The following is a 9863-nucleotide window of genomic DNA, read 5'->3' as shown; positions in this document are numbered from 1 at the left end:
TTAATCAAATTTTAAAAATTAATACTATATATCCAAGTATTTTGATGAACTAAGAGTTTGTACTAGTTTGGATTGACTTTTTAGTGAAAAAGTATTTTTTTAAAATAAAGTACTTATATTCAATTTAAAACATATTTGGATACGTCTTTTAACAAAAGTATTAAAAAAAACAAAAGCAAAAGCGTTTTTAATACTTAAAAACTCTTTCTAAAAAATCTATTCCAAATGTGAAATAATTTTATCGGTTAAAAAAGTATCTTTTTTAAAAATAAAAAAATAAGTACTTTTTCAAAAATCAATCCAAACTATGACACTTCGTTTGGAAAATAGTAAAAGTTATTTTTTTTTTATTTTTGAATTATGAAAAGTCACATTACGCGTGTTTGATACCATTTTTAAAAAATACTTTGAAGTATTTGAAGAAGTAGAAAGATATGACTTCTCTCTTTCTCAAAAGTTATTTTATCACTCCTATTAAAAAAATTTTTGACTTCAAAATAAAAAAGACCATGGCCTATGCAAATGAAAAACTATACTAAGTTTAAAAAAATAAAAAATCCTAAAATTCGTAACTCATATATCATATACGAAGTAAAAAAGCTAAATTCAGAATATCTTCTTGAAAATTGACCATGACCTATGCAAATTTTTACCACGTTTCTTATTCTTCTTTTTCTTGTCGACGATATTTTCATAATCAACATCATCATCATCCGATTCAATCACCACACTATAGCATCTTTTTTGACATCGCTATTCTCTTCATCATCATGCATCAACATGAATAGGATTCTTGAACTCTTTCTCTTTTCCCTTCTCATCTTCTACTGTTTCTTATTCATCTTTTCTTTCTTGTTTTATCTTATCAAAAAATACATAGTATTACAAAATCAATAGAAAGAGGAGGAGGAAAAAAGTGCAGCAACAGCAGCAATAAAAAAAACGACAAAGAGAAAGAACGCAAAGAAGAAAAGGAAAAAAGAGGAAGAGGAGGAAAAACGCAGGATACAAATGTTGGAGGAAGAATGTCATGATTTCACGGGTGTGTTATAAAAATGGGTTTTACTAGGTTACGGTTAACTTATATAAGTGAGTTTTGTTGGGTTAAGATTAATTTATATAAACTTATATGCCAAAAAGACTTATATATATAACAAATCTCAAGTTATACACTACATACAATTTTGTTTCCTTTGTCCTTTTATAAGTTTTCGTTCTTTATTTTTTTGGTGAGATATGTTTCCTTTGTCTTGCAGGATATCCTAATTTGTGGATAATTCGACCCGGCCCAACATAAAAGGCATATACAAGAACAGACTCCTCTAAATTATTAAGTTTAATTATTCTATTAATTCTTATAAGTTTACTAAATTTTTAATTAGATTATTATAATTTAAAAATTTATAATTAAATTTTTATATTAGATAATTTTGTAATTAAATTTTTGTTAGTTAATATTTTTTAAAAAATAACATAATAATCCTATAATATTATCAAACACCAAAACGAATATTTTACTAAAATATGTTTTATCCACAAAAAATAGTTAGAATGAACCTAATTGAAAGTTTTTAAAAGTTTTTAATAATCTAGTATAGAGATTCAGTTATAAACTTTTTAACTATAAAGACCTAATTAAAATTTTAATAAAATAATTAAACCTTATTTTTACGTTCTTATGACATTTTTTTATCCTTTTTAAAAAGTTTTTATTCTTCCTTACCCTATATGCTGCACTACTATAGTTCCAAATATAAACTAGCAACCACTGATTGTGATTGTGAACAAGTTATGGATATCATAAACATTTAACAGGTCCAACTAAAGCAAGTGCTTCCTTAAGAGCCATCAAAAGGTGTTGAGGATGATCCTCTATTCTAGCAGCTCCACCATATTCAGATTGCATTGATCTCAATGCTCTACCAACAATCTAAGCAAACATAGAATCATCATTTGATAAATTGCCATGTACAAGTTGGATCTATAAGGAAGTAAACAAAGAACGGAAAGTAAACACCATGTTACCTTCCGTGCATATCCTCCGTAAGCTATGCCGCCGATTAAGGCGTCTGGCGAATTCTACGAATCGACTGCAGAAGTTTCATCATCTGAGAACTCATAGGACTAGTTAATAACAAAGAAGGCTCGTTTCGCGACTCACTGAGAAAGGAGTAACGAGAATATTCAAAATGTTGTCATCAACATTACCAGTAATAGATGTTGTTTGAAATAGTTCTTTTTTTCTCAATCCATCAATCCTCGTTATAATAGCCGTAAATTATAAATATGCAACTGATTACAAAGAGACGTTGAAAATGTACTACAGTCTCCGGTAATTAGACAATTTACGAACATGAAAGGATCGTGTTATAAATTTATAATAGAAAAACACAGATTATGCCGTAACAGGATTTAGCCTTATCCATGTCAAGCTATCAACTATGTTCCCGTGTCTCTTTGTTTACTCATAACATGACCTTCTCCTAAAAATTATGCCGACTCATATTCCATAATTAGATCTGATTAATTGGTAGGGTAATTACTAATTAATTAGACAAATAACCACAGAAGTTCATCATAGATGAAACCAAAACCAAGAGAGACAAAACTTTTCTCCAGAAACAATATGTGAATTTCATCAATGGAAAAAGTTAATGGTGGCAAACACTTACATTATTGACAAGTATTATAATCAGTACACTGTTGTATTCCAAAATAACACAGCATGCTAAAAATAATCATCAATCAGGGTTACAGAACTCATTCGATTAGAAGCAGCCGCCCAACTGCCACAAGATAAGAAAGTTTAATTATAAATAATTCCACAGCCAAAATATTCATCTCACAAAAGATGGACCAAGAAAGTGCATTCTGTAATGCGAAGAGGAATTACAAATACATACCAAAATGGCCTCAATCTCTTCTTTGGAAACAGGAGTTCTCTTTGGTTGAAGAGAGGCTTTCCCAGCAGCTGGTGCCGAAGCGTTTGAACCGGAAAAGAATGCTAAACCAGCGTCGCCTGTTTGATTCAAACCTTGAGCTGCGGATGCAGATCCTGCATTGAAAATTTGATAACAAACAAACCGCAAATTCATTTCCTCATCTGAAATTTCCAATTCTAATGTGAATTAAATTGTAGAATCACTAAGCTAATGTTGTGTGATAAGCGGAAAGTGTGCCCTAAATCAGTAAATTGTGTCATGAAAGGGAAAGAGAAAGAGAGGATTTACCTGAGGATTTAGGATGCCTCTGCGGGAATTTGATGCGAGGGATTCGTTTCATAGCGTGAGATGCTCCACCCATCGTCGTTGACTCGTTGATGCTTTCGTTTTTTCCTTTCCCTTTTTCCCTCTCAGGATGCAATTGTACGCTTTCGCTTTGAAGACGAAGACGACTGAAATATTAACAAAAATTTCATAAAACTTATTTAATTTTGTACTATTTATTTTTATTAGATTTAATTACTCTTTTATCCTATAGTTTCGTAAAATTTTCAATTAGGTCCGTATACTTTTTTTTTTTAACTGAGTTCCTACACTAAATTTTTTTTCAATTAAGTCCTTCTTAGTAGTAATTACTAATTAGCTTAATTTTATAGGAACCGAACTAAAAAAAATAAATTGGTATAAAGACCTAAATAAAAGGAAAAAAAAAGTGTAGAGAGCAATTAAAAAAAAATTCGGTACAAAGACCAATTACAAAGAAAAAAAGTACCGAGATTTAATTAAAAATTTGGCAAAACTATAAGGACCAACAAAGTAATTAAACCTTTTTATTATAATATTTTTACTTTAAATAGATGACGAATGATAATATTATGATAAATACTTTTGAAAATAAACTTGATCAAATTAAAAATCATTTCTAAAATTTCTCAGAATCAAATATAAAAATATTACGACACGTGAATATTTATAATTTTATTAAAATATATAAATCCCATAATCTAAATAATATGAAAACCTAAATGATTGTTAGGTCTGTAAGTGTGTGTTTGGATTATAGTTTGCAAATGGGAGTTTGTATAAAATTGATTTTGCAAACTTGATTTTGATAAAAAGTAAGTTTGTGTTAAAGTGATTTATATTTGGCAATTTTTATATCAAAATGGATTATAGTAAAATAAATGTTGTTTGGATTATACTACTCAAAATCACTTTTAGATAAAAAATTACTAAAATAGACACCAACTTAAATAATTTTTGTATATTATCTTATCATTTTAATTTAGATATTTGAATAGATCTTATTAATTAATTCTATAATAAAATTAATATTTATACACTAAAATAAAAATAATATATAAAAATTAACAAAATATATTTTTAATTAAAACTAACAAAATATAAATTTTAGAAAGTACTAAGAATAATAAAAAAAATTAAATATTGATCTTGGTAGTAATTGAAATAAATCAAAAAAAAATTTATGTTATTTTTTTATATAGTATATTTTTAATACTCTTAATACTCTTTTTTAATATGCTATAATTTATTATTATTATTATTTGCAATTAATTTTTTGTTTAATTTATTTTACCTAATAGAATCAATAAATCATATTATAAAAAGATAATAAAAATAATACAAAAAATTACAATTATAAAAGTGTATAATATCGAATAAATAATTAATAAAAAAATAATAAATAATAGAAAAAAAGAGTTCATGTAAACAAAAATAATAAGAATTTCATAAATAATATAATAACATGCATAAAGGATAAAGTTGGTAAAAGATAAATAAAGATAGAGTATTGATGGCTAAAAGCCCGTTGGTGAAACGCAGAAGCTCAAAATTGTAGCTTCTTGTAAACGTGATTTTGAGAGTAAAATCACTTCTACGTTCATGGATCAAAAGTTTGCCAAACAAAAAATTGAAGCTTTCAAGAAAGCTAAACGTGCTTCTTCTCTTGCAACATGTTTGCCAAACACACCCTAAATATATTTTAAAACTTTTAATATTCTTAATTTTACCTTTTCAAAATGTTTAAAATAAAATAACATGATCAAAACTATTGTTTCCTTTTTTTTCCCTGAAAATTATTGTTTTCTAATTAATAGAATCAACAATTTTTTTTTGTTTTTCATAATATTTTTTAATTTGACCGGCTAAAAATTTATTTCGCATATCAAAATTCTATTTAAAAATTTACCCTGACCAATTGGTTGACGCATCATAAGGGAGGATTAAAATTATTATCAAAACTATTGCGTGCTTGTGCTTCCTGTTGCCTTCTTGTGATTCTTTGGGCCTCTGCAAGATTCATCACCATAAGATCTTCCTTCTCTCTTTCATTTTCATTCAAACTCATAAACTGACCACATTTCATTCCACCATGCCATGCAACTTTACACTGTGCACAGAACAATCTATGACAATGTGGACACTCGGGACAAGTCACAACTTCATTCCCATCATCATTCACCAACATTGCTGAACAATCCTTGAAAGGGCAATAGAATTTCTTTGATGTTGCAAGAACAAGATTCTCACAAAGTGCATTCTCCCATCTTTCAAACACTTCCTTTGGAATTATTGATACGCAATTCTGAGGCTCCAATATTCCTTTGCATTTTGGTTCAGGACATTTCCTTTACATTGTAACCACCCTTATTAGACATCTCATTTGTAGTTGTATGTCAACTCCAGAACAGCATTTTCATCTTCTGGGCCATAACCCATGATTGCTATGGTATACTGCCAAAAAGGGAAGAAGAGAAGCCATTAAAATATCAGAGTGAAGCAAACACAGAACAGGTTGATTCAAGAGCAACATTGAACCTTACAACAGCTTAGCATTCAAAAGCACAATAAACATAAATAAGTAATTGATCCAAAAAGAAAATAAGATACAAGACTATAAACCAACATGAAATTGCATAAGATTCGATGGATCGACTAAGATCACCCACTCGAAGCATTAAAGGTTCGTGAGAGAGAACCCTTTCCAGAAGTTCAAATTTATAACCATCAGGATCTTCAATGAATGCAATTATTATTATCTCTTACAATGTCCACTATGCTTGAAATCTAGTAACAAATGAGATGACATCATCATAAAGATTGGCCAAAAGACAATAGAGAGGATAATCAAATTATTAATCAAAACAATCAAATTATTATGCAAAGATGTTTATAAAAATCACAGCACATGGTAGTTGACACAAAAGTTAGGCAAACTTACATCACCAAAATGGCCAAATCCATTTCCAATGTCATAAATCTGAAAGAGAGAGAGTTGCACTGGAGCAAGCTCCTAGTGATTTTGGATTGCACAATAAGGATGTTGAACATTTTAAATCAGACAGATTAATTAGAAGATTAGATAATATGATTTTTCACCAAGACATGAATGCCATGTATGAGATTATTGTATTCCAGTCTCACCAAATTTTGAAAGGGATTCAACAAGGTCATAGAGAGCCTTGTAAATATCAAAGATCAGGAAGTTGCTTTTGGAGATTTTTTGCAGCTGAGTTGATTTTCTTGTTAAATCCTTGGGCATCATTGTTGATTCTCGAGACACAACCGTTCTCATGGAATCCGAACAAGGTTCTTGCAGCAAGTAGGCAACCCAATGGTGGAAGGGAAGTCACTCCAATTTTTTATTAATTAAGTCTAATCAAATTAGTCTAATATAACAAAAATCAGTTAGTTATGACTAGCATTATTCTAAGTCTTATTGTTTAACATGAATGAACTTGTTCATAAAAAAACCTTAAATGTGTAACAATACTCTTATCTAAGATAGATTCTTCCGTTCTTAAAATTTAAATAAAGACAAAAAAGATTTAGCTAACAAATCACTAACAAATTGTAGTCAAGGTTCAATCACTAACAAATTCAAGATTCAATCACTAAAAAATTCAACTCAGTGGTGATTTTCAACAACAAAAAGATTTAGCTAAGTAATTATTTGAGTAAAACAGCAACAAAATCAAAGTTCAGTAACGATAATTAGGAACCAATTCATCTCAATGATGAGTCTCAGCAACAAAAAAATCTATCTCAGTGATATTTTCAACAACAAATTATGGATGGTTCAGTGATAATCAGTAACAAATTCACGTCGGTGATTATTTTCAGCAACAAAAAGAGTAGTTCAGTGATATTTTCAGCAGCAAAATCAAACCCAGCAACAAAACAGGAAAGGAAAGAACAGGGGAATTTGTTGGGACTCACCAAATCGGGACCAGCTTCTGGTTGCGCTAAGCAAGCTGACGGCGAGAGTTGCTGACAGCGAGGAGGAAGCCCCGGGACCTGCTGCTTCTGCCGCCGGCAACGACGAGCGCAACGAAGGCGCGGGACTGACTGCGAGACGGTGACGAGACAGGGAGAGACGATGACGACCAGTCCCGGGATCTGCTGCTTCTGCCGTCGGTGACGACGATGGCAGGGAAGGCGAGCGAGCGACCGAGACTGAGTGGGAGACCAGAGACCGTGAGAGAGACCGGATCCGAGAGAGCAACGACGAGCTTGAGTGCCAGTCCGGAGACAGTGAGGGAGACCGGAGACGAGAGAAGGAGAGAACTTGAGTGCGAGAGCAATGAGCCACAGCGACAGAGATGAGAGAGCTCGAGAGCTTCAGTGAAGAGTGACGTTGAGGGAGGAGAAGGTAGGGTTTAGGATTGCTGAACGACGTCGTATCAGCAATTTAAAAAAAAAATTAAGCATGATCCGGTTCGGTTTATGTGAACCAAACAGAGTTAAACAGAATTTTCGCGCTTCACTTTTTAAAATAAGCTTCACTTTTTAAAATAAAATTCAAACTTTAGACGATCCAAATTCTTTATGCGAGTATTCCTCATTCGAAAAAGTAGAAAAATATGACTTATCTCTTTTTTAAAAATTATTTTATCACTCCTATTAAAAAAAATTGACTTCAAAATAAAAAAGACTATGACTTATACAAATGAAAAACTATAAGCTTAAAAAAAATAAAAAACCCATAAAATTCATAACTCATATATGAAATAAAAAAACTAAATTCATAATATCTTCTTGAAAATTAACCATAACCTATGCAAATTCTAATAAACATTCCTACCACGTTTTTTATTCTTCTTTTTTTTGTCGACTATATTTTCATAATCAACATCATCATCATCCGATTCAATTACTATTGTAGCATCTTCTTTGACATCGTTATTCTCTTCATCATCAGCAACATGAATAGGATTCTTGTCTAATTGTTTATCCAAAATTGGAGTGTTACAATCTTTAATCACTTTCTGCCATCTCTTGAACACTTCAAATGGAAGAAGAGAGCAAAAATATTCAGGTCCATACTTAACCTTGCATTTTGGATCAGGACAAGGCACCATGATGATATTGTCCCTGAGACATGAAGCAACGTATTCATGCATGCAAAACCTACAAAAATTATGGCCACATTTTAGAGTCTTAAACATCTCCCACGATGCCTTGAAATCACAGCATCTTCCACAAAAGGGTAGCTCTACGCCATTCTTCTGTGGTTTCATCATTTCAACTTTTGGATCTTCATTATTAGTATTGTGATTATTGCCGTCAATACTTAATGCCATTCTTGACCTTGATGCGAAAAATTGGAATTAAAAAAATCAACTCAGATTTGTGGAGTAGTCACCTCACTCCTCTATTGCAGATGAAAAATATTGTAAGGAACAAAAAATGATTCAAGAATTGAAGAAGAGAGAGTGCCTATACAAGAACTAAACTAAGAAAGAAAATAACCCACTTGAGTAATTGTTATGTTATATATATACACACATCCATAATCATATTTATTTTCTAAGATATAAGATAGATTTTACCATCCTAAAGTTCAAATAAAAATAAAAAGATTTAGATTTAGATAACAAAAAAAAAATTAGATATATTAACACAAAAAAAATTTAGATAACTGTTTTCTAATTAATTTTTAAAGGATGATTATGAATACATTGTTTCATAAAAAATAAAACCGGTTCAAAAAGATAAAACATATTATTATCAATTAAAAAAAATATTTGAATATAAATATATTTTTTAATTAGTTACAAATATCGTTATAAATTTTTAAAATACCGTATCAATCAAATAAATTAAATAAACAAGTATAATTTAATAAAAATATAATATTTATCTCATAAGATTTTTAAAAAAATTAAAAATTAAATTAAGACTAATTTAAATAAGTTTATAAATAATTTTTTTAACTTATAAAAAAAATAAGTTATTAAAATAAATTATTTGCATTTTAATTTTATCGGATTACAATATCTCAAAATTACATACGCAAATACAATTTTTACATTATTATAGAAATCGTGATAAAAGATCACCAAATTAGGTTCATATTTAAATTGCTAGAGAGATACAGTGATTTACGTTTAAACACAATAAAAAAAAAACTGCGACACCTCTCCAATAATTTTTTTACGAATTCCAAAAATACATAAATTGTGATAGGAGTATAGCGATTTATGCTTGAGTCAGACAAGTTAGTTAATTAGTTGATCCATACGAATAAGAAGAGGGAGATACCATGGGAGCTTCTGAGGGAGCACGGACTGAAACACGGGCTTTTCTTATGGTGGCTTCAGAAGAGGATTGGTCCATGGTGGAGTTGGGTTTCTGGAGCTTGTTGGGAACGGGACTCCAAGCTTGTGATTGTGAATCTGGACGGTCTTCCCTCTCGTTCTTTCCTGATTCCAACTTGGGCGTGAGGTGTGCTGGATCGTGTTCTTTCATCGGAAGAAGAATCTGATGCTTGAAGCTTGATCGTTTCCTGAATCAAGCAACTGTCTGGCTTCCCCTCCCCCTACTACTTTTCCTTCAACAACCTCATTATCTACTTGTTATTGTTGCTGTATGAGATCATATAATTAACACATAATT

At 30.4% G+C, this 9863-nt stretch overlaps 1 protein-coding gene across 4 annotated transcripts; it reads right to left on the bottom strand.

Moving 5' to 3' along the window:
* Window positions 1-1684: 1684 nt before the first annotated feature.
* On the bottom strand, window positions 1685-7631 carry LOC112726684 (uncharacterized). 4 transcript variants are annotated; one of them, XR_011868250.1, is made up of 7 exons: window positions 7185-7631; window positions 5155-5699; window positions 3231-3394; window positions 2904-3055; window positions 2673-2786; window positions 2026-2160; window positions 1685-1930 (listed from the first exon to the last, which is right to left on the bottom strand). XR_011868250.1 is itself a non-coding variant. In XM_025776177.2 (5 exons), the coding sequence occupies exons 3-5, from the start codon at window positions 3301-3303 to the stop codon at window positions 2769-2771; spliced, it is 243 nt and encodes an 80-aa protein (XP_025631962.1). In that variant the 5' UTR covers window positions 3304-3394; window positions 5155-5699; window positions 7185-7631; the 3' UTR covers window positions 2610-2768. The 4 variants fall into 4 exon arrangements, 1 of the variants encoding a protein (XP_025631962.1); XR_011868251.1 differs by having other exon boundaries at window positions 2026-2108; XR_011868252.1 differs by having other exon boundaries at window positions 2026-2090.
* Between the last annotated feature and the right edge of the window lie 2232 nt (window positions 7632-9863).

The sequence above is a fragment of the Arachis hypogaea genome, chromosome 12 (genome assembly GCF_003086295.3).
Source record: "Arachis hypogaea cultivar Tifrunner chromosome 12, arahy.Tifrunner.gnm2.J5K5, whole genome shotgun sequence".
NCBI lineage: Eukaryota > Viridiplantae > Streptophyta > Magnoliopsida > Fabales > Fabaceae > Arachis > Arachis hypogaea.
This window is presented reverse-complemented; position numbering and strand designations above follow the sequence as displayed.

Coding starts and splice junctions, on each gene's coding strand:
- LOC112726684 (XM_025776177.2), bottom strand. CDS start 3,303: ATGGGTGGAGCATCTCACGCTATGAAACGAATCCCTCGCATCAAATTC. Junction 3,056..3,230: donor GAGGCATCCTAAATCCTCAG/GTAAATCCTCTC, acceptor TTTTCAATGCAG/GATCTGCATCCGCAGCTCAA.